Source organism: Esox lucius, chromosome 10 (assembly GCF_011004845.1).
Source record: "Esox lucius isolate fEsoLuc1 chromosome 10, fEsoLuc1.pri, whole genome shotgun sequence".
Taxonomy (NCBI): domain Eukaryota; kingdom Metazoa; phylum Chordata; class Actinopteri; order Esociformes; family Esocidae; genus Esox; species Esox lucius.
The window spans coordinates 2938869-2963379 of NC_047578.1; the positions used below are offsets into that span (position 1 = coordinate 2938869).

General features: G+C 44.3%; 2 protein-coding genes across 4 annotated transcripts; one reads left to right on the plus strand and one right to left on the minus strand.

Annotated features, from left to right (window-relative positions):
* The first annotated feature begins 31 nt into the window (after window positions 1-31).
* eya3 (EYA transcriptional coactivator and phosphatase 3) lies at window positions 32-15369 on the plus strand. 3 transcript variants are annotated; one of them, XM_010873125.4, is made up of 18 exons: window positions 32-146; window positions 2465-2569; window positions 2822-2871; window positions 4181-4275; window positions 5338-5421; window positions 5657-5726; window positions 5842-5951; window positions 6234-6374; window positions 7722-7795; window positions 8877-9051; window positions 9367-9536; window positions 9967-10050; window positions 10200-10348; window positions 10448-10608; window positions 11049-11172; window positions 11300-11421; window positions 11586-11686; window positions 11929-15369. In XM_010873125.4, exons 2-18 carry the CDS (start codon window positions 2513-2515, stop codon window positions 12007-12009), a joined length of 1848 nt encoding a protein of 615 aa, XP_010871427.1. In that variant the 5' UTR covers window positions 32-146; window positions 2465-2512; the 3' UTR covers window positions 12010-15369. The 3 variants fall into 3 exon arrangements, with proteins under 3 accessions (XP_010871427.1, XP_010871429.1, XP_010871430.1); XM_010873127.4 differs by having other exon boundaries at window positions 11049-11163; XM_010873128.4 differs by lacking the exon at window positions 6234-6374.
* Window positions 15370-15591: 222 nt separating this feature from the next.
* LOC105012347 (XK-related protein 8) lies at window positions 15592-19398 on the minus strand. The gene is made up of 3 exons (XM_010873124.5): window positions 18770-19398; window positions 17516-17706; window positions 15592-16827 (listed from the first exon to the last, which is right to left on the minus strand). The coding sequence occupies exons 1-3, from the start codon at window positions 19087-19089 to the stop codon at window positions 16130-16132; spliced, it is 1209 nt and encodes a 402-aa protein (XP_010871426.5). The 5' UTR covers window positions 19090-19398; the 3' UTR covers window positions 15592-16129.
* Window positions 19399-24511: the final 5113 nt, after the last annotated feature.

Genomic DNA, 24511 nt, shown 5'->3' on the forward strand with positions numbered 1-24511 from the left:
GACGCACACACACACACACACACACACACACACGCACGGCCAAGCCAATACTTCCTGCCAAATAGTGGTCCCTAACAACAGACAAAGCTAAGCGGCGTGGATTCAGTACAAAGGCATTCGAATAAAATTTACACGTTACCCCAATGGTAAGGTACAGACTGTCCAACTATAATTATAGACCTATATGACCTATATCCATTTTGGTGAATTTCGAAACTTAAAAAAGGAAGTTTTAACACACTTACACCGAAATAATCCGTTAGCTAGCCAGGCCAGGTAGCAGCATAGCATCGAGAACTAGCGTACGCTAGTTAGCTAAAAACAATGCTGTTCGTTATGTGAAACCGTTAGCTAGCTGAAACTTTCTTGCTTACTATATCAACAGTAATCCTCTTGATAATGTATATTTGAATTATCGAAAACCTTGTTTAGCAATAGCTTTGAAATGCCTCTTGGTCGGCAGTTGGTTAGCTAAACAAATGAAGTCAACTAGCTAGCTAGTACTGTAGTGGGTAGCTTAGCGAGTTTTTTTTTGTCTTGTTTGCTGGCTAACGCTATTATTGTAACTGGACTTCACCTTCAGAAACCGTCCTTGAATCCGCATATTTAGCATGTTCGAGTAGGCGTGCCATCATTTGTAATACCCTGTATTTTGTTTGTCTGTAAATGTCTACTATAGGAGTAAAGCTAAAGGCAACTATATATACTTTAAAACCTAAAATTCAGCTAACCTGTAAACTAGTGCTAACATCAACTGTGCAATTCAATGTTGGTGCATGTAGGCATCTATCTGGTGATTATATTCCTTTTTCAGTTTGGCATGCTTACTAAAAGCCCTTTTACAAGTGATATAAATTCGTTTCAAGACACGTTTGGACATGATGCACGAAAAAAAATGCTAATATCGGTCCTTGAATGGGATTTGTCACAAATACTAAAAGATTAGCCTTTGCAGACATCTATCTAGAACGTTGCAGTTTTAGTCATGCTAACTAACTTTGATTAGTTTCACGTTCGGTGAGACTTTTTGTTTGAATGAATAACATCGGCGTAGAGCCTGTTATTCTGGACAAAATGTGCTTATTATTATGTTTATTAAAATGTAATAGAATTTGCGCCTGCGCTGCTGTCTGTGGAAATTGGTCACAGCTCGACTTAACTTTCGATACCCGTAACCTACGCCTCCTGAAAGTGGATCAGTCATTATTCGGGCATCAAATATGAACTGTCATATTTTAAGGAAGTAGATCTATGCTGTAGCGTATTTAAAAGGGCTACTTACCTCAATCTGTGGTGCAGACTTTTATCTCCTCTTTACTGGTTATATTGCCTCATTGATTTGCATAAAGCTTAAGTGTGTGTGTGTATGCGCTGTTATTCAGTTTGCTAGAAATAAATAGTTTAGGTTTTAGGAGCTGGTAAACCATATGGTTGAAGACCGCAGGGTTAAATCAGCCCATCAGTTAGTACAGCTCCGGTACAGGTTACTGATGTTGACATGTGCGGAGAGTAGGTCAAGCGCATGGTTGTCGGGACAAATGAGATGGTCTTCAGTTTACAGTAGTCTCACGAGCCGGACCGTAGAACAGAAAATGTGCCTGTATTCAATAGAGAATAATGCCAGATTTAATCTTGAGACCATCCCGATGTTAATGAAAATGTCGTGATTGATTCATGTTTCGTTTTTTTGTTGTAGACTAATAGTAGTACACTGCTAGGCGATTCCATTTTAGGGGACATTATATTTGCGCTCGCTATCACAACTCAAGTACTTTAATGAATTCTATAAACTGATTTTAGAGAAACAACAGATTTTGTGGATGAAGAAGATGATTTAAAAAAAGTATTATAGAGATGTTTGTAGTCCATTTACTGGAAATACTTCTGCATAATTAGTTTGAATTGGCTGATCATGTGTTTGGTTTCTTTAACAATTGCTTGATAAATTGGAGTGTTTTGAATTTTCCAAGGTGGCCTATTTTCTTTCCTCAAATGCCAGTCATAGGCCACCATATGCTGGTCATAGGCTGTCTATTCACTAGGCCCTGAGCTCACAGGCAGAATGCTAGCGGGGGCGGAAGGTGGCTGAAAATGAGGTTAGATGTTATCCGGCAGACCATCTATTGATACGACAGCTTGCTCCAGAACACCTAATGCCTCTCGAATTATCCGCAGAGAAAAACATTTCTCCAAATGTAGGCTAGGTCACATGTAAAGAAGCACGCTCCCCATTAATCCAACTGTAAACACTGACTGGTGCAGGTGCCTCACCTGCCACTCCCGTGCAAGAGATTAGGTCAGCCTCACGCCGCTCACCCCCACTGGGGGGAGGACATCGCACCTCGCTATTGATTGACTCCCGTGATGGGGGAGGCAGGGGGGGCGGCATCGGGAGACTACATAAAGCAGTGGTCGTGTGCACTCACCCTGTGCAAACACACATCTGCCTGCCTGTCTGAAACAGGGTCCAGACGGCGTCCCCGGAACGAGAGAGTGAAAGAGCACCGCAGACATGTCAGGACGGGGCTCGGCAGACGTGGACCGTTCGCAGGACCTGCCCGAACTGCCCGTGAGTTTGGACCTCAGACCCCGCCTCCCACCTTCACCTGCCGCCTCCCAACTTCACCTGCCGCCTCCCACCTTCACCTGCCGCCTCCCGACTTCACCTGCGCATGCTTTGAAACACTGCTGGCTGACTGTTTGCACATTATGTGGTGTTTTGAAACTGACCGGAAAGTCAATGTGTGTGTTTTTGCGTGTTTGTTTATGTGTGTTTGTGGGGGTGTGTGTGTGTGGGTGTTTGTCTCGTTGTGATTCACAGACCAAGAAAGCCAGACACGAGCTCAGCGTTGGACTGGACAAAGAGCCAAGGTCCGTTTTTTCGTTTTCTTACATTAAGTGTTGTTCTTACGTGGCTAATTACGTCATCTCGAGAAACATTCCATTCTTTCTTTAGTGGCCCTCTTCTTCTAATGTTGATTAGCAAATATTTTGCGAATAAGCCTGAAGAAAACGGATCTCCAACAAACCACATCACCTGTGTAGGGGAGTTAGGAGTTATATAATGTAGTTTCAAAAAATAATTTTCAACTGGAACAAGGGGTTATTGGAAATCCATCTACGGAAAATCTCCAGCCCGGGAAATCTCCTGCAAGAAGTAAACAAATGTGAAAGGGTAAAATGGCGGAAAAATAGCTCCGTTATTTCCAGTGTTGTAACGTCAACTGCGCTGAATAGTGCTATAAGATGTTTGTCATTTGGGAGATAAAACAAGTATTGATATTACTTTGTACACTATATTACTTTGTACACTATATCAACTATATTAATTGATATTACTTTGTACACTATATACTATTGAACATTTTAAAGAAGGAAACAAAGTATTTTGTGAAGAAGTTCTCTGGACAATCTCCATTTTATCCACTGAATGAAAAATCTATAAAAAAAAAAGATATGTAAAATTAACTAATGCACAGAACGTTCAATGAAAGTAACTAGGAGAACTTCTAGAATCTATGAAGTCATTTCTGACCTGTAAGTCACCAGGGCTTGTTGGATTACAATCAGAGGTGTATCTTACCTTTTTGATGTACTCAAGGAGCCTTTATTAGCTTGTTTTAATTGCTCTTATGATAAAGGAACATTATCCAAAACCCAGCAACAAGGTTTAATCTCCCTGTTACTAAAACAGGACCCAAATAGGAAATATAAAAGATCCAATTGAAAAAAATCTATGTTGTGATTAAAAGATTCTAGCAAAATTCTGGAATGGTAAACTAGATAATATAAAATGGCCATGTTTACATAACGCATGTGAGTTGGGAGGAGTTCAGTTATTAAATATTAGGACTTAAAACCAACTTCTGAAAGCCTCTATACCAAAACTAAATCTAAACCCAAAATGGTTTTCAAGATGGCTAATAAGAGAGGATCAGGTTCTTTTGAAAGCCTTAATTCTTAACTAATCTCAGTAAGCCATTGATTATCAGCTAATAGTTCGTTGATAATCTACTATCCAAATGAAGTGTGTCATGGATTTGTTTGTGATTGTTTCATCACGTGGCTCCTTCAGTGATGTGTTGTTTAGTTGATTACAGAATACCTTGATAGTAGTGTTGTTGTCTGTGGTTAAACAGGCTTGGGTATTTGGTCAGTTAACGTTGATGTGTGTTTTTAGGGGAATCGGTGGTGGTTTGAGCCCCGCAACTCTCTTGAGTGCTGGAGATCAAGACAACTCCTACTCTGACCTGTCTAATGTCCAGCTTGATGGAGGTGAGTGGGTAATATGAGATGTCCATCTACTGCCAGGGTGTGTGGGAATGAAGCACAGGCATGTTGTGTATTTAAGCACCAGTACGCCATGTGGTGCAGAATATGACCAGTAAACCACTAGTGGCTGTTCTAAGGCACACCACCTTGCCATATATGGTATTGGCCGCATCAAGCTGTGGGGCTGTTTCTCTTAGACTCTGGACGGAATAGAGGGGGAAATGATTATCAACAAATGCGATATTTTGGGCTAACTGATTGAGATGGGCAGGTGTGATCAGGTGATCGGCCCTATTGCCCAGAGTGTGGTTACCTAGTTGTTGATGGTTTCGATGTTGCTTTGGAAGAAGCACACATTGGCTGCACTATTGCGGGGACGCAGAGTGTTTCACGGTTTGATTGGCTGGCTCACGCTAGAGAACGGCACCTGGGTTTGCCATTGGGGCGTTGGGCAGGGGTTGCACAGCCCAGTTCTCGTGTACTGTCACTGGTGACGACAGAAGGTCCCTTTGAGAGAGTGTGGCGGCTCAGTCTACCGGTGAGAACGTTGGAGAAACACATCCTGATTGGCACCAGAACTAGGTGGTCCAGCATGGAGGCCCAGGCTGCGTTTTATTGAGCCACGTGAGTCAGTAACGGTGAGATGGATTTAGTAAATCAGTGCTATTGAATGTATCGTTCAACGGGCCGAGGTGAAAGGTCAAACTCTGCGTCTTATTGCTGTTCTAAACGGGCTACCAATGCAATTAGAACACCAGACTGTAAATCCTCGTCATACCAGTGCTATACAGCTTAATATGCCATGGCACTGCAGCGCCACCCAGCACTCCATTTTCGAGCCGCCCGGTTTGCAATGTGGAGTAGGTTGACGTGACCGGACTTCTGTGGCTTCTGTATTATGATGCTTTTACGTGACACTGGACGATTAAAAATCCTGTGGTCACTAAACAGCATGTCCAAATACTTAACATATAAATGCATGCGCTTAATAGTAGCGACGTGGCGTCCGTTCAAAACACGACCTACTTTCTACAGGCGTTGTTGACTGTTGTGTGTTGATTTCAGGGAGCAGGGAGCAGTCTGGTTCAGTGAGGGGAGGAGTGGGATCTCAGAATTGTGACGAGTCCATGAACTCCTATACACACACAGGTATGAGACAACACACCCACACAAAAAAGTCACACACTGGTGTATAGCACAAAACCTCCTACTTTCATTTTAGTAGTTTAGCGGGTGTTCTAATCCAGAGCGATTTACAGGAGCAGTCTTGCTCAAGGACAGAAGGGCAGGTTTTTCACCGTTCCGGCTCTGGGATTCTATCTAGCACAGTACACACGGCCACGTTTGCTTAGACCTGGCTGGCATTGTTTTTTTGTTTTTTCAGCGGAGATCTGCAAAGAGCATCCCGCGACAACTGCCTCCGAGTACAACACCCACATCTACCATGGAAACAGGTCAGAACCCCCCCCCCGTCACAATGCTTTATAAGCATCCCAGATCTCTGTTGGGTGCTTTTTGTGGCAGATAATGTTCCTGCAGTAGGTTTTCAAGTGCCTGTCTGCCCCACAGCCCAGCAGTGACGTCTTACGCCAGCACAGTGGCCTTCCCTCCCCTGACCCAGGCCACTGTGTACACTCCCTTCCCCCAGGCGGGACAGACATACGGCCTGCCACCATTCGGTCAGTCCTGCACACGCCTCCCCTGATCTTGTCTCCCCTAACGCCACCCACACAGTAACCTAACTCCACCCACACAGTAACCTAACGCCAGGCTCCCCATTGGTTTGTTATGCTTTTGCTCTTCTGTTAAGTCATAACGCCACATCATTTCACTCCTTCGACTGAAAGGTCTTCCTTTATAACTCCTTTCTTCACCACCTCCTCTGCACCTTCCTCTCCTGTTCACCTCCTCCTGCTCCCTACCTCCCTCTCTTTCCTCTTTGTCTCTTCATCCCCGCTCAGGTGCTATGTGGCCTGGTGTTAAGACAGAGACGGGGCTGCCTGATGCAGCGCCCTCTGTTGGCCAGACTGGGTTTTTCAGCTTCAGCTCTGCGTATTCCTCAACACAGCCCAGCCACGTGCACTACTCATACCCCAGCCAAGGCAAGCCATCGCCACACGTCTGTCTCACCCTGTCTGGCATCACATTCGTGGGTTGCACGTTTCATCACGACACCGTTTTCAGTGTTTGTTTCGGAGCTAATACCCAACTGAGCCTTCTGCTTAATGCGTTCTCAACCTCACTGGTAATTTTTCCAGTTCAATGCTGGAAAACACAATGCCATCTCTGATGAAGGCTCATTTAGTAACAATGCCTTTCATCATAATGTCGATGTTGCCGAATTGATTATAATCCAGTGAAATGTTAGCTAACTGGCTAGCTGAGATTGAAGGGAATCCACTGTTTCAGCAAGCTAAAATTAGCATTGTTAGATATTTATTGACTGACTATGCTAGCTTTTTAACTTTTGACAAATAAATACAGTGCTTTCCTAAATGATTGGTCTCCTTGGTAAAGATGAGCAAAAAAGTCAAAGAAAGAATGTAATTGTTGTTTATCAACTTTATCTTACACCCTATAAATGAGAAATAAAACGTGAGGTAAAGTTAACATCTATGATTATTGGAAGCCCTACCAATTCTTACTCTGGCATTAAGTGGACTTCCTGTTTGATTAGGGTGTAAATATGAGGTGACACACGTCAGACTCGCTTAGTCAATTATGAACAAGGGTAGGTAGGAGAATTTGTCTGGCATTGCATTGAATGTTGATATCAACCGCAAGGACTGACCAAGTGATGCTGGTGCAACCTGTGAATGGGCTTGGGGGGTTTCTATGGTGACTCTGAGGCTCAGTTTATTGTACAATTTTTTTTTTTATTATCACAATGTAAGTTAAACAAACCATACTGCTTTGCGCACAAGGACACGTTTTAAACGTTTCCGAAAAATAATTACAGCGCAAAAACAGAAGGACGGTTTATTCTGTGAGCACAATTTGCACCTGTTCTCTTCCACGGGATCATCTGTAAAAAAGTAACCCTTGTTTCTGACTTGGTGTGGTTTATTTAACTTCTGCAGTCACTTTGAAGTATAAATATTTTAGTCCCAGTGCTTCTGTGCCCTACTGCTCTTTAGGACGGCCTGATTCGCACTAATGGGCTAAATGCTTCTGTTATATGTGTGATTTACACCAAATCCTTGTTGGAAAGGACAATGTAGCAAGAAAATATCAGAGCCAGAACATTCCTCTTGTGATCTGTCCGATAGTGTGAATCAGGCACACTCTTACGCTACAGGCACCTTTCACTACTGATGTTGCTGTGTTCACTGGAGTTAAGGATCTTTTGATTGAGCTGGATGTAGGTCAGGAGTGGATTTCGTGTGTTGAGTGCACTTTGTTACCACCCAGTGCTTTTGACATTCTGACGTTTGGGTTCTCTTCGTCAGGTTCCAGTTTCACCACGTCCAGTGTTTATACTAACCTCCCCTCTGCTACCACAACAGCTACAGCGGCTCACCAGGTACGGACCCAACCGATCGGCTATAGAATGCTAAATTATTGCCTCAAAAAATTCAAAAAGGCAGTATTTCACTGGAGATGCGAACTAGGGATGTGCATTGAACAAGATTTTGCTATCCGAATAGTTTGTGTTATTATTCGAATAGTATTCGGTTAACCGAAATACATGTTTTTAAAAACTACCGATACAACATGAGCACCACTACGTAACTCCCGAAGGAATGGGTGTCTTATTCATGTTACATCGTTTCAATGACCGTGTGTGAGAAAAGAGCGACTGCGCGTAAATATAAGAAGCCGTGTGGTTGACACGCAAAACTAGGCAACAGATCTATAAGACAATATTTATCAACAGCCCAGCCACGTAAATAGAGTTTATTGGATGGAAGAGTCTAGAGCAACCCGTTAGCTAAGCCAGCCAGCTATATGCTTTTTGCTTAACTCACCGTTTCTGCACTCTTAAAACGCCTTTCCAGTCCACAGCCGAGCTTAGCTTTACGTAGCGTTTTGTGGACAAATATTTTCCCGTAGGTAACATTGATTCAGTAAATATATTCCATCTTCCCTGGGATGAGTTAACTTTCTTCCACTTGCCAACATTTGCGTCAATCTGGACCCCACCACACTACAGTTCTATCGCTCATACTGACGATTGTAAACAAACACGTGTGACGGAGCATGTCATAAAAAAAAAACTGTTTATAAATGTTATGGTATATCGTCATATGTAAACATTTTATATTAGATTTTTAATAGTATTTCGAAAAATAATATTCAGGTCACTTTAATTCAACCAAAATAATACATATACGTATTATTATTATTTTTTTGTAAGTACTCGAATAATACATTATTTTCGGGTATTCGACTATCTGTGCCCTTCCCTAATGCGAACCAGTTTCCCAGCTCTGTGACTTACGTTCTGAATTTCTATCTGAGCTAACCATGGATGTCTAATAGTGTGTCCACTCCTCAATCCCTACGTAAAGCGCTAACTTTCACCAGAGCTCTTTTTTTCTCCTCTTATTCTTCCATGACAATAAAGCCCCCGTCGAATTGAACATCTCTCTGTGTTGGTTCAGGAGTTCACCGGCTATAACTCTCTGGGCCAGTTACCTCAGTACTACACTCCGCATCCCAGCTATGCGCCCGCTGGGCTGCCAAGCAGCGACGAGAACGGGTCCGTTGTGGGTGTGGCTGGGTACCCAGCCATCAAGACGGAGGGCATTGCCTCGGCTGGCCTGCCCAGCACCACAGGTACGCTAACGAACCAGCGCTAGCGGGGAGTTTCCTTCGTGCTGTGCCAACCGTCACACCTTGACGCCATGTGCAGATCTGTAGGTCCTTGTTATACATCCTGGTTGTGCCGTCGATGTCACTGGTTGTTTATAGTGTTACGGGTTCGACAATGTGGGATCAACTGGGAGTTTCAAATCCATTGTTTTCTTTCATCAACATGGATTGTCGGGATTGTGAGGCCAACTCTGAGGGCTTCGACTCTCGAGCGCACCTCTGTACAGTCAGTCCTAAACTGGTCTAGTTTGCCCCCCTTCCCCCCACCCCACCCCGCAGAGGTTTCCCCACGTGAGAACCTCCCAACCGGCATCGCCCTGCCAACCGGCGTCGCCCTGCCCACCGGCGCACGGGACCAGGAGGAGGCGGGGCGGAGGAACTCTGCTGGGAAGGCCAAAGGGAAGGCCAAGAAGTCAGACAGCAACCAACCCACTGACAATGACCTGGAGGTAATCACCGTGATGGGAATTAAGTATACGTTTAAGTACACTGTTAAAAGAGCACCACAGTGCGGATTGACATGGATACATCCCACATTGACATGGATACATCCCACATTGACATGGATACATCCCACATTGACATGGATACATCCCACATTGACATGGATACATCCCACATTGACATGGATACATCCCACATTGTTTCGGCTCTTTTCTCCAGCACATTTGATTTGAAATAAAACAATGACAAAGAGGTTTGAGTGTAAATCATGTAGTAATTACAGTCAAGGTCGGAGTTACAACCTGGGTTTCATCTGTATTAATGCTCAGCTGCTGCGGAATTGTATTCATTTCAGTGTGTTTCTAATGTAGCCCCGTAATCCTAGACATCGTTCCTTATCTCACTTGTTGGACTGACATGTTTCGCCTCTCCCAGCGGATCTTTCTGTGGGACCTGGACGAGACCATAATCATCTTCCACTCTCTTCTCACTGGCTCCTTCGCTCAGAAGTTCGGCAAGGTACGTCTCTGTTATAAGTTACATCACGGATGTTATTCAGATTGAGTTGAGGATTAAACATGAGCCAGGTTACCTTCTGGACCCGGCTTCCACGTTAAACGCATGGGCTTGGATGTAACCCCTGTCCTTTGGGGGGGGGTGTTGCACAGGACCCAGCCACAGTGCTGAACCTGGGCCTACAGATGGAGGAGCTGATCTTTGAGCTGGCTGACACACACCTGTTCTTCAACGACCTGGAGGAGTGCGATCAGGTGCACGTCGAGGACGTCGCTTCGGACGACAACGGACAGGACTTGAGGTGCGTCTTCCGGACTCTTCCATCCGTTTCTTTGCTTGCCACGTACAAATCTCTCACCCTCAACCCGTCTCTCTCCCTCTCTCCCATTCCTCCTCTCAGCACCTACAACTTCCTGGGGGACGGCTTTAACGGCCCCAGTGGGGGAGGGGTCCCGGGAGCCACTACAGGGGTCCAGGGCGGGGTTGAGTGGATGAGGAAACTGGCCTTCCGTTACCGCCGCCTAAAGGAGATCTACAACGGATACAAGGGGAACGTGGGAGGTGAGGGGCGAGGACTCCTGTCAGACGGATCTGTTTACACATGGACCCGTCACCTGACTGACAGACTCGCTCACCTGATTGACTGACTGACTCGGTCACCTGACTGACTGACCGACTGACTGACTCGGTCACCTGATTGACTGACTGACTCGGTCACCTGATTGACTGACTGACTCGGTCACCTGACTGACTGACTGACTCGGTCACCTGACTGACTGACTGACTCGGTCACCTGACTGACTGACTGACTCGGTCACCTGGTCACAGAGGCATCTGTCTAATATTTGACACACAGGAATCAAAAATTCTGTCCGGACATTGGATGTAATCGGAGATGAGGATACAGCAGTAATTAGATAGGAGTAATGTGGTTATGATGAGGTTGTAATTCTGCGTTGCGGTGCCTCCTGGTGGTGACACGTCTAACTGCTGTTCTCCAGGCCTGCTGAGCCCCATTAAGAGGGAGCTGCTCCGTCAGATCCAGGCTGAGATTGAGAACGTCACGGATGCCTGGCTCAGCACAGCTCTCAAGTCCTTGCTGCTCATCCAGTCCAGGTCAGCTCAGTGAGTTGGACATCTAGAGAAATGGGAATTTTCATCTTACTCTTTATTACCTTTTTTTTTTTTTGTATTGGAGGGAAAGTCTGATCTTACGTGGTTTCCTGTGGTCTTGGGGTCACTGTGTTCGCAGGGGTAAGTGTATGAATGTGCTGGTGACCACCACCCAGCTGGTTCCAGCTCTGGCCAAAGTGCTCCTCTACGGGCTGGGAGACATCTTCCCTGTGGAGAACATTTACAGCGCCACCAAGATAGGTAAGCCAGACCACACAGTCTAAACCCCAAGACCACCTGTCTTCAACCGATATTGGACCCGAGACAAATCCAGTTGAAGTCTCAGCTGGCAGGCGGTCCGGTTGTGGACGTGCTGTTCGGTTTGGTGACTGTCTGCCTGTGATGTTCCTGTGGTCATTCCGTAGGTAAAGAAAGCTGCTTTGAGCGCATAGTCTCTCGTTTTGGGAAAAAGGTGACCTATGTGGTGATCGGAGACGGTCGTGACGAAGAGTTTGCCGCCAAACAGGTAGGATGTGCATCTGGCGGAGATATTCCCGCATGTGGCCGGTTGTCAGCCGGTTGCGCTTGTTTAATGTTGTCTTAGTCCGTCGGCTGTTCACCATTCACACGCATGCAACGCCAGGGTTGTGGGTTCGAGTCCCACAGTGGCTCCAGTATGAATGTGTTCACTCACTACTGTACTAGTGCCTCTGGATGAGAGCGTCTGCAAAATGACTTTGGTGTGAACGAGTGTTGATGTTTTTACAGCACAACATGCCCTTCTGGCGCATCACCAGTCACGGGGACTTGGTATCCCTCCACCAAGCCCTGGAACTAGACTTCTTGTAAAGATGAGGAGGTGGAGGTCTGACGCAGAGGGAAACGCTGTCAGTCGACCTTCCTTTCGCTTGTGGGAGTGGCATATTATTTAGTCCTCAGCTCCACCCCAGCTCTCAAATAAACACACAGACACACACACACACACACACCTGACCCTCCCCGGGCGATGGCCAAGAACTGAACCGAGCTGGACTTTGGTGGGGAATGACACCGGACAGAGCCCCCCCCCACGGCAGCTATCCTCACCTTGGGGCGGAGCCGGGGGGCAGAGCCTGGCCCAAACGGGATGGACCGACCTGACGGGAAGAAGAACCTGCATCGCTCACTGGAGTGTCTGTAAACTCTGACCTCACGACCCACAGCAGGTCCTCTGCCTTCTCCCTGTTCCCTGCCAAGTGCACTGTTTGGGACTAGTGTCTATAAGGGCTCTGGTGGAGTGCGGGGTGACATGCAGGGAATCGGGGGCCATTTGGGACAGTCTTGAGGACCTGCAGCGCCGGCCAGCGACAGGCGCTCTACGATGTTTAGAGCTTTCAGTCTTTGCTCTCTTTCTCTGGTAGAGCTATCGTATTCAAAAAAAGGATAATGTCACTTCAAATCTGTCTTTTGATTTATTTTTCTTTCAAGGTTGTTTTGCACTCGTTCCAATGCTTGAAAACAAATGTCTTGATGAGGGCCGCGATCATGGAATATAACGAGGTTGCTACTCAGCAATGACCTTCAATGAGTTGCCTTCTGGATGTAACTTCAACCAGTTGTACTTTAGTTAACTGAAGGTACTGACAGTGTTTTCTGTCTAAACCAGAGCGGCATTCTGGGTATAGAACAACCCTGCTCCATCCGTCCTTACCCCTTCAGCGTGTCACAGAAGCCCAACAGATTCTGTAGTCTTGTCCAGTGACAAACTGGTCTGAAAAATCTGAATTAGGCTGCAATTGTAACTGTGGGCTAACTGACCTGTTCCACTGCATGATTTGTTGTCCAGGTTGTGGTTAAGTATTTTATAAAATTAGCCAAAACGGTCCCTTTGAATTAACATTAACATGCAGTGAGTGGGCCCTCAAAACAGGGCGATTTGCTTTTAGCACACCGATAAGGTTCAATTTCTATACTTACACGCTTATCTTGTAGAAGATACGACCTCTCCACAGGGTCAACTGTTCCTCAGACAACAGACCCTGCGTGTCCTTGAATTCCCAGAGACTTTGACCAAGAGCGTTTAATTGTTTTGCTGTGCAAAGGGCAAAATACACATTGGCACAAATGCCCTGGTTGGTGTAGCACATAAAAGTGTAATTCTTAATTAAAAACTGGAAAGGACGGTGGGTTAGACCGAGTTATAGATTTCTCTTGTCACTGGTCCACATTTGTCTGTTGTCATCACAGATATCAACTGTTTGTGTTAGCTGGAAATTCGATAAGGTATCCTTGGTACAGAAATATCTCTGGCTGATTTTCATGGCATGGGTCACAGAAAAACCCAAATTAACTTACCAAAGAAAAATCGCAATTGATGTGTTCCCAAATGACAGGTTCAAAACGCTACAGATTTGAGTCATTTGAAGCCCCCATTAGTTTATTCCCCCATGCATTTGCTGGATGTCTACCTATGGGAACCGTCTGTATGTGCTATTGATTGTGCTGGACAGCTGCCCAGAATATATAGCTGATCGCCTTCTGTGTGCAGTATAGTCATTATGCTAATGGTGGGGTGAAAGCCAGCGGCGACTGCAATACATTTCCGGTTAGCGATACTGGCATGCCCGTTAATTAGCTAGCCTGTGTTTCAAAGGAAGCGTTGCTGCCGCATGTATCTGGCCCGGAGAGATGATTAGAGGTGTGATGTCATTACTCCGGGGCCGTGTGAGATCATCGACTGAACAGTACTGAGCCTGATGAGTTGTCACATTTACATTTACACCTGCAGCTTGACATTTTGGATTGTGTTATTTGTGTTTGTCTTGTAAATATTTTCCATTGTGCCTTTTTGCCATCTACATGTTATGTATCCATGAATCATCTCTAAAGGAAACACTTAAGATGTGTTAGAGACATCATTGTGGTTGTTGTTGTTGCGAACTTTAGTCAAAGTGTTATTTCTTTTCTTATTTTACTACTCCTACCGTCTGTCGGCATTTATCTTTTAACTGTCTGTAATGCCGAGGTCACGTGTGTGTGAATGTAGTATTTTTCCTCATTGACAAATGTTTTTTTCTTTTTGTGTTTATGATTTTTATTCTGCCAATAATGTTACAGGTGAACATTTCTGTTCATGATGTCACAGCTATGTGCCACTAATTCAGTGGTTTTCAAACCTTTCCTCTGGTCCCCCACAGTAGAAATGTCATTATCTGGCTCACCTGACCCCCTAATTAAGGGTTGATGATTAGCTGATGTGTTAAATCCGGGGTCTGAAAGGTTGGGCGTCACTGAGGATAGGTTCGGGAACCACGGCGCCAAGTTGTGGCATCCTTTTCCTTGTTGAAAACTGAATCCCAATGCTGTCAACTAATGTTGAATCTTATTTTAGCGTTTCAGAGTCACTGTGACTGGCTTTTTCACTGCTTAGACAATCGAATCTGTATCAAATGTTAAATTGAATGTTGTCCTGGTCCACGACACATGGTGAAGCATGTATATAAAGTAGGCTTTGCAAGTTGTTCAAAACTGCACACGTTACTAGCTAATAGTGGAAAGAAATAAAATGGATGCATTTTAAAATCACAAATTGGATCCTTTGGAATGGAAGGGTGTCCCGGACAAGGAATATTGTGAAGTTGACAGACGTCTTTAATTTATATTGACTGCACAATCAACACGGTCTGTTGCCTCATATCCTTTTTGGTGGAGATCGCCTTCAACCAGGAAACCAGTGATCCTCAGACCACCATCAACCCCCAGCCAAAACACCTATGTTGTGGTTAGTCATTAGATCATTGGTTTTGTTGCTTTTTACCCTGTATGATTTTGTTTAGTCTACTGTGTCTTTGTGTTTATGTTGCATGTTGTTTCTTTGTGAGGAATGTGTTTTTAAAATAATCTGTTGCTAAACATATGTATGATTCTCTACTTTTTTTTAACCTATTAACCAGAGATGGGTCTTGTTTTTTCATCAGTGGATTTGTGTTAAAGCCAATGACGATGTACCAGTTGTATATTCTCAAAAACTTTTTGTTGAAGTGCATTTTACCAGGCTGTGTTGTCTGTCATGTAGAGTTTTCGTTTTTCTGGTAATATTCTGTCAGAAGGAAGGACCTGTGACCCCAAGCAGCTTGGTAGGGAGATGTGGATCATCTAGACCAGAGGTGTCAAATCGGTTCCACGGAGGGCCGAGTGTCTGCAGGTTTTTGCTCTCTCCTTGTACTTGATTGGTTAGTTTCTACCCTCACCTGGTTGTGTAGGTATGAACTAGGAACCAATTTATAGGAAAAACCAAAAACCTGCAGACACTCGGCCCTTTGTGGAACCGGTTCGACACCTGTGATCTAGACCATGGCATTTCCTGAACACTAAAATTTGGCTGAACCATGCTGACAAAAAGCCTAGATTGTGAAAAATAACCAACTCATATTTCCCCCCAGTCCAATTGTTGTTTTTATGGGACCGGAAAACTGTTGAGGTCCCAGTAAGGTTTCCTGTGTTCAGTCAGTACACTAGTGACAATGTGCATACAAATAAAATACAAAGAAGGTGCCTTGTTTCATTTCCAATCTATTGGTTGTAGTGCTTGCATCAATAACATTGAGCGAACATCTCTGTAAACCTCATTCATCAAAGTGGCAACGATGCCAAACGGGACCACCTAGTTTTGCTGTCCCTGTCTTGTAAAAAAAAAATATATACATTCAATAGTGATTAAATTCCTGAGATTGAAGGTTTCAACCTTTCTTCCAACCTTCTCAAAAGCTTTAACGGTGTGAAAGAGAACTGAGTTTCCAGTCACGTGAATGTAGTTTCCACATCAACAGACACTTCAGGTTAAACTGGCCTGTCTGCAAAATGATAGTCAGTAGTTCGTAGTAATGCTGGGGTATTTGTATGTAGATTACTCAGTCGGCAGACATCTGTCTGCAATGTTAAGGCCAATGTGAAATGTTCAGTGTCTTTATAAAGCATCAGCTGCTCCAGATCATGAGTAGAAGGTTTCAGCTAAGTTCCTCATTCTCTTATTGACCCTGGCGGATGGTTTTGGCTGGCTTGAAACCATGCAGCGGAAGTCCACTTCATCCTCCCCCTCTTGGGAGTCAGTATCTGGTTCTATCTGCAGTGTACATTTCGGATGACAGTACTTGTAGTATATCACTTTAAGACCAAGCCCAGAGAAGTAGAGCAACATATTCACAACAAAGATAACACAGGGTTCTAGTGGCAGGTCAAAATAAGGAGGGCTTTCCTTCGTCTGCCAAATCCAAAGACCACAAAGTATCACAATATCCACTGCAATCCAGGTGTGGTAGATGGTGCTTATCCACCTGCTGGTTCCCCTCGTCACATGGAACCAGCTGAAATACCAGATTAGACCTATGGTGGCCTGGTAGAGCCGTTCTCCACCAATACTATCCATTAAATCTGTATTAAGTTGAGAGGCAAAGAGAAATAGAACCATCCAGGAACACAGGAAGTGGGCAGCGATGTAGCAGGGAAAGGCAGAGGCGAAGAGACTGACCGCCGCCACACGCGGTCCAATCAGGAGCAGGTTCCACAGGAAGTAGACCACAGAGGAGAGCCAGCCCTGCTTGGCCTTGGATGGGAGGAAGGAACGTAGAGAGCGGTGGTACATTGTCACACTGACAGAGATGGCCGACGCTGAGCCAATCGCCTTCAGGACTGAGGGAGATTGAAAACACCAACTCAGAATATTAACAGACAACAAAATTACAACCATTAACATGAGTCAGCTAACGTGAGTATAGTTAAAGGGCTATGCCAGCAAGGGATGCTACGCTAGTGAGGGGGAGGATATCTTGTAGTTAAAACCGGAATGAATGGAGTGGTATTAAACATGGAAACCATTTATGTTTGACACTACATTTTTTCCAGTTCCAGCCCTTACTAAAAGCCTTCCACCCAAATTGACGCCGAACAACAGTCAGGTGCAGCAATCATGGAGCTGCCTCAGCTTCGCATCTGTGAAGCTATTCTTTATTTAGTGCTTTTGTTAGTTCTTTATTTATGGCTAGTGATGGCCGTTCGAGGCTTCATTACCGTTCTTTTAGCAGCAGGATATTTTGCTAGCAGCGCTAACTCAGATTTCCTTTTTCAAAATAAAAGCCATCATTGAAATATACAAGGCAAAATAGTTTAGTCTGTCATTTTATGTTGATTGTCCGTTCCGATGTTGTTCTTGTCTGTTCTTTTTTACAGACTAAATTGTTAACTATATAGCCTTATAAATGAAAATTTGAGTGCTGCAAAAAATACCCTGCTGCTAAAATAACGCTAATGAATCCTCGTTTGGCCTTCACTACGTTTGGCTAAGATACATGGGGCTTTATGGGAGACTGTGTTCACGTACTTGTGATGAGATCCACCGATCCTTCCCCGATGATGATGGTGACCATGAGAACCAGCTGTGGGGCGCTCTCGGAAAACGTCTCAAAAAGGCGCAGTAGGCTCAGATCATGGCTTAGAAAGACGGCGTCGCCCTCCATGTAGCGCTTTTTATAGCAGAAGCCACAAATCGAGACGCTCACCACACCAGCATATCTAGAAGGACAGTATGTGACTTCAGGTTCTAGAACTTAAATAAAATAAATTAAATACATGTCTTGTTACAAAGAGGGAAATATTAAGATAAAATACCAGTGGCTATACATTATGAACGGGATTTCAGTGGGTCTTAATTGATCCAATTCCAAAAATGGATATTGTTTTGCCAGCTGACATAAACGCAGCTGGGATAGAATTCACGCACACGAATTTGGTGGGAATGCTCCGATCACGCCTGCAGCGCTGAAGTACACAGAAAATTAACTAATTTCTAATTGAACGTCACTGATTTTCTTTGTATTTCCTGTGTATAGGCTACGTGAGAAGCAGAGGGAGGGCAAGTAGTTCGTAAACTATTTTCTGACATTTGTTTTGTTTCACTTTTCAGCATCTGGTACCCATTCAGTGTCATTAAAAAATAAAAAAGTCAGGAATATCGGAATCGACCCGGTCATCCTTATCTGCAACACGATTGGGGATCAGAAATGCAGAATTAAGCTATTAATTAATGTATTTTTATTTGACCTTTAAAAGGAAAAAACTGACTGAGACCTAGGTCACTTTTGCAACTGCGTCCTGCATAAACATATTTACAGATTGTAGATGTATTGATTGTATAAGTTAGTGAACAGTTGTAAGCTGTTGTAACCAATGAAGCAAAATATTAATTGTTATGCGGTACGGTAATTGACCTGACTCCTGGTGTTTTATTCTCCTTTCCAACAAACCAACTCGGGGAAGTGTTATACTTCAACAAGATGCAGTCTAAACTACAAGACATATACAATTAACAAAATGAATTATACTAACAACGTCACGGTGAAGTTTCAACACACGTTTACAGATTTTGAACTTAAGTTCTGTCGGTAGTTTGTTACACATGAATTTCGAAAAAGCACAAGGCATCCCTGTATGTTATTTCTGCAGCGTCTTAAAATCCCATTATTAAAGACACCTTGATTGCTAGACTTACAGTGACTATTAGAATAACGTGTAATGCTAATATACTAATTAAAGACACTTGTTATAAACACAGACAATTCAACACCAATTAAACAACCTGACAAAGACTCCCATCTGGAACACATGAAGAATCTTCAGAGAGCGCAGATTCTTGACGAGGCCACCAGTCCTCGTCTCTGTCCCGTCCTTGTCACAGAGGTACCACAGCAAGCTGAAAGCCTGAACAAGGAGCGACGAGCCCAGCAGTAGAAACACTAGCATTCCCATGTAAACGTATTCCCCTTCCAGATAAAATGAAGCCACAGCCCACACGTCAAGAACCATGTCCAGAACAAAGCAAAACAAGCCAACAACAGTGAACAGAAAGTCAGAGAATGGATACTTGAAGGGTAGAGTATTCCCCAAGCCCTCCTCCATGTTTACCGTGTAAACTTAACGTGTAAGAATTGACAGTTGCTTTTGCGTTTAACAACCCAAGGAAATCGAAATACTCCGGTTAACTCCTGGGCGACTGTTGTACTGTAAAACTGAAAGTAAAATTCATCCCGCCTACAACATTTATACAAATTAAAGAGTGTTATAGTATTTCAGTAGGCCTACAGAAAATTGGATGTATGTTCATGGCACAGCATAGCTCTTCCACAGTCATGTCTACGGCTTGTGTGTGCGAAACATTTGTTATGAAAGTAATATGACATTTTCACAGAAACCAGGCTATGCGCAGCTACTTATTGCTCTTATGCTAGCAGCAGGATATTATGCTGGCAGCACTAACTTATCGTTTTCAACATAAAAGCCTTATTTGAAATGCGTGGCAATGTGTCTAATTCCTTATAAAGATTGTTAATTGTAGTCAAAAAGTTCTGTTTTTCTTTAAGGAAAAGCTAAGAATAAATATTAGAAACAAATAAATGTATATTTAGATATTAGAAACATATACACTGACCTAAAGGATTATTAGGAACACCATACTAATACTTTGTTTGACCTCCTTTCGCCTTCAGAACTGCCTTCATTCTACGTAGCATTAATTCAACAAGGTGCTGAAAGCATTCTTTAGAAATGTTGGCCCATATTGATAGCATTTGTGGAATGCACATCCAGGGTACGAAGCTCCCGTTCCACCACATGCCAAAGATGCTCTATTTGTCAGGGTTTTAGACATATTTCTGGCCACTTGTTGGTTCTCAGTCTCTGTCATTATGTCTTATAGTTGTCACCTGTGCCTTGTTGCCTGTTTGTGTATTTAAGTCACCCTTCTCCTGAGTGTTTCCAGTGGCATGACCAAGTCTAGGTCTATCTCTTGCTGTGCCTCTTCTAGAGTTTATATCTACTTTGTGAAACTGGTATGGTTCCTTTTTGTTTTTTATTGACTTTTGCTCTTTGAAATTTTTTAGAGTACTCAGATTTTTGGTGAACTTTTTCTGAAAATTCCATCTGGATTTTCTCTGTGGAGTTTTTGGGATTTACTTTTTGGAACCATTGTCAAACTATTTTTGGAATTCTTTCTGGAGTTTACATTTTGGATATTTCCTATGAAAGTTTCATCTAATAAAATATTTGAAGACATTGCACAGAACTGTCATCTGGTTTTCTGCATTTGGGTTCACCTTTTTGATCTGTTCAAATTTTCACACTTGTTCTAACCTTGTGTTCCTGACACTAGTGGGTTGAGATCTGGTGACTGTGGGGGCCATTTCAGTACAGTGAACTCATTGTCATGTTCAAGAAACCAATTTGAAATGATTCGAGTTTTGTGACATGGTGCATTATCCTGCTGGAAGTAGCCATCAGAGGATGGGTACATGGTGGTCATAAAGGGATGGACATGGTCAGAAACAATGCTCAGGTAGGCTGTGGCATTTAAACGATGCCCAATTGGCACTAAGGGGCCTAAAGTGTGCCAAGAATACATCCCCCACACCATTACACCACCACCACCAGCCTGCACAGTGGTAACAAGGCATGATGGATCCATGTTCTCATTCTGTTTATGCCAAATTCTGACTCTACCATCTGAATGTCTCAACAGAAATCGAGACTCATCAGACCAGGCAACATTCTTCCAGTCTTCAACTGTCCAATTTTGCTGAGCTTGTGCAAATTGTAGCCTCTTTTTCCTATTTGTAGTGGAGATGAGTGGTACCCGGTGGGGTCTTCTGCTGTTGTAGCCCATCCACCTCCAGGTTGTGCGTGTTGTGGCTTCACAAATGCTTTGCTGCATACCTCGGTTGTAACGAGTGGTTATTTAAGTCAAAGTTGGTCTTCTATCAGCTTTTCACACCATTCTTTGTAAACCCTAGAAATGGTTGTGCGTGAAAATCCCAGTAACTGAGCAGATTGTGAAATACTCAGACCGGCCCGTCTGGCACCAACAACCATGCCACGCTCAAAATTGTTTAAATCACCTTTCTTTCCCATTCTGACATTCAGTTTGGAGTTCAGGAGATTGTCTTGACCAGGACCACAACCCTAAATGCATTGAAGCAACTGCCATGTGATTGGTTGATTAGATAATTGCATTAATGAGAAATTGAACAGGTGTTCCTAATAATCCTTTAGGTGAGTGTATATGGGTATGTAGACCCCTGGCCATCACACCTATATGAGCTTGTTGGACATCCCATTCCAAAACCATGGGCATTAATATGGAGTTGGCCCCCTATTCGCAGTTAAAACAGCTGCCGCTCTTCTGGGAAGCTTTCCACAAGAGTTTGGAGTGTCTCTGTGGAAATGTTATACCCGTTCAGCCAAAAGAGCATTTTCCAGAGGTCAGGCACTGATGTTGGACGAGAAGGCCCGGGCTCACAATCACTGTACCAATTCATCCCAAAGGTGTTCAGTGGAGTTGAGGTCAGGGCTCTGAGTAGGCCACTCGAGTTCCTCCACACTAACCTCATCGAACGATGTCTTTATGGACCCCACGTTGTGCCCAGAAGCACAGTCGTGTTGCAACAGGGCAGTTTGGAACTCTGAGGTGAGTGATGCACCAGGTGATAGGTGCTTCAGCACTCGGGCCCCGCTCTGTGAGTTTGTGTGGTCTGTCACTTCGTAGCTGGGCTGCTGTTGCTCCGTAACACTTCCACTTCACCATTATAGCCCTTACAGTAGCCTGGTGCAGATCTGGTTGTGCAGAAATGTACTCACTTTGTGACAACACTGAAGAAATTACAATGTAAAGTAGTGAGGGTACAGCTTGTATTACAGTGTACATTTGCTGTCCCCTCAAAATAACACAACAAACAGCCATTCATGTCTAAACCGCTGGCAACAAAAGTGAGTACACCCCTAAGTGAAAATTGGGCCCAATTAGCCATTTTCCCTCCCCAGTGTCATGTGACTCGTTAGTGTTACAAGGTCTCAGGTGTGAATGGGGAGCAGGTGTGTTAAATTTGGTGTTATCGCTCTCACACTCCTTCCTACTGGTCACTGGAAGTTCAACATGGAACCTCATGGCAAATAACTCTCTGAGGATTTGAAAAAAATAATGATTGCCTATATAAAGATGGCCTAGGCTATAAGAAGATTGCCAAGACCCTGAAACTGAGCTGCAGCACGTTGGCCAAGACCTTACAGCTGTTTAACAGGACAGGTTCCACTCAGAACAGGCCTCACCATGGTTGACCAAAGAAGTGCACGTGCTCAGCATCATATCCAGAGGTTGTCTTCGGGAAATAGACATATGAGTGCTGCCAGCATTGCTACAGAGGTTGAAGGGGTGGGGGGTCAGCCTGTCAGTGCTCAGACCATACGCTGCACACTGCATCAAATTGGTCTGCATTGCTGTCATCCCAGAAGGAAGCCTCTTCTAAAGATGATGCACAAGCCCGCATACAGTTTGCTGAAGACAAGCAGACTAAGGACATGGATTATTGGAACCATGTCCTGTGGTCTGATGAGACCAAGATAAACCTTTTTGGTTCAGATGGTGTCAAGTGTGTGCGGCGACAACCAGGTGAGGAGTACAAAGACAATTGTGTCTTGCCTACAGTCAAGCATGGTGGTGGGAGTGTCATGGTCTGGGGCTGCATGAGTGCTGCCGGCACTGGGGAGCTACAGTTCAATACACATCCATCATCCATCCATCATCTTCCGCTTATCTGGGGCCTGGGTCGCGGGGGCAGCAGTCTACATTGAAACAGGTTGTAAACAAGCCTTGGTCATTTTTCTGGTGACTGAAGAGGAACACAACAACCACTAACCCTCATCCTCATCTTCTTCCGCTTACCCGGGGCCGGGTCGCGGGGGCAGCAGTCTAAGCAGGGATGCCCAGACTTCCCTCTCCCCAGACACTTCCTCCAGCTCTTCCGGGGGGACACAGAGGCGTTCCCAGGCCAGCCGGGAGACATAGTCCCTCCAGCGTGTCCTAGGTCTTCCCCGGGGTCTCCTCCCGGTGGGACGGGACCGGAACACCTTCCCAGGAAGGCGTTCCGGAGGAATCCGAAACAGATGCCCAAGCCACCTCAGCTGACCCCTCTCGATGTGGAGGAGCAGCGGCTCTACTCTGAGCTCCTCCCGGGTGACCGAGCTTGCCCGGAGAGATGATTAGAAGTGTGATGTCATTACTCCGGGGCCGTGTGAGATCATCGACTGAACAGTACTGAGCCTGATGAGTTGTCACATTTACATTTACACCTGCAGCTTGACATTTTGGATTGTGTTATTTGTGTTTGTCTTGTAAATATTTTCCATTGTGCCTTTTTGCCATCTACATGTTATGTATCCATGAATCATGTTGTCCTGGTCCACGACACATGGTGAAGCATGTATATAAAGTAGGCTTTGCAAGTTGTTCAAAACTGCACACGTTACTAGCTAATAGTGGAAAGAAATAAAATGGATGCATTTTAAAATCACAAATTGGATCCTTTGGAATTGGAGGGTGTCCCGGACAAGGAATATTTTGAAGTTGACAGACGTATTTAATTTATATTGACTGCACAATCAACACGGTCTTTTGCCTCATATCCTTTTTGGTGGAAATGCGCCTTCAACCAGGAAACCAGTGATCCTCAGACCACCATCAACCTTCCCAGGAAGGCGTTCCGGAGGAATCCGAAACAGATGCCCAAGCCACCTCAGCTGACCCCTCTCGATGTGGAGGAGCAGCGGCTCTACTCTGAGCTCCTCCCGGGTGACCGAGCTTGCCCGGAGAGATGATTAGAAGTGTGATGTCATTACTCCGGGGCCGTGTGAGATCATCGACTGAACAGTACTGAGCCTGATGAGTTGTCACATTTACATTTACACCTGCAGCTTGACATTTTGGATTGTGTTATTTGTGTTTGTCTTGTAAATATTTTCCATTGTGCCTTTTTGCCATCTACATGTTATGTATCCATGAATCATCTCTAAAGGAAACACTTAAGATGTGTTAGAGACATCATTGTGGTTGTTGTTGTTGCGAACTTTAGTCAAAGTGTTATTTCTTTTATTTTACTACTCCTACCCTTTGTCGGCGATTCGAATCTGTATCAAATGTTAAATTGAATGTTGTCCTGGTCCACGACACATGGTGAAGCATGTATATAAAGTAGGCTTTGCAAGTTGTTCAAAACTGCACACGTTACTAGCTAATAGTGGAAAGAAATAAAATGGATGCATTTTAAAATCACAAATTGGATCCTTTGGAATTGGAGGGTGTCCCGGACAAGGAATATTTTGAAGTTGACAGACGTATTTAATTTATATTGACTGCACAATCAACACGGTCTGTTGCCTCATATCCTTTTTGGTGGAGATCGCCTTCAACCAGGAAATCAGTGATCCTCAGACCACCATCAACCCCCAGCCAAAACACATATGTTGTGGTTAGTCATTAGATCATTGGTTTTGTTGC

What these genes read in the sequence shown, in the direction of transcription:
- eya3 (XM_010873125.4), top strand. Translation starts at nt 2,513, where the DNA reads ATGTCAGGACGGGGCTCGGCAGACGTGGACCGTTCGCAGGACCTGCCC. An exon ending in CTACTCATACCCCAGCCAAG is followed by an intron (nt 6,375 to 7,721) that starts GCAAGCCATCGC and finishes TCTCTTCGTCAG; the next exon opens with GTTCCAGTTTCACCACGTCC. An exon ending in AAGAGTTTGCCGCCAAACAG is followed by an intron (nt 11,687 to 11,928) that starts GTAGGATGTGCA and finishes ATGTTTTTACAG; the next exon opens with CACAACATGCCCTTCTGGCG.
- LOC105012347 (XM_010873124.5), bottom strand. Translation starts at nt 19,089, where the DNA reads ATGGAGGAGGGCTTGGGGAATACTCTACCCTTCAAGTATCCATTCTCT. An exon ending in CAGATGGGAGTCTTTGTCAG is followed by an intron (nt 17,707 to 18,769) that starts GTTGTTTAATTG and finishes CTGTCCTTCTAG; the next exon opens with ATATGCTGGTGTGGTGAGCG. An exon ending in ATCGGTGGATCTCATCACAA is followed by an intron (nt 16,828 to 17,515) that starts GTACGTGAACAC and finishes AATCTCCCTCAG; the next exon opens with TCCTGAAGGCGATTGGCTCA.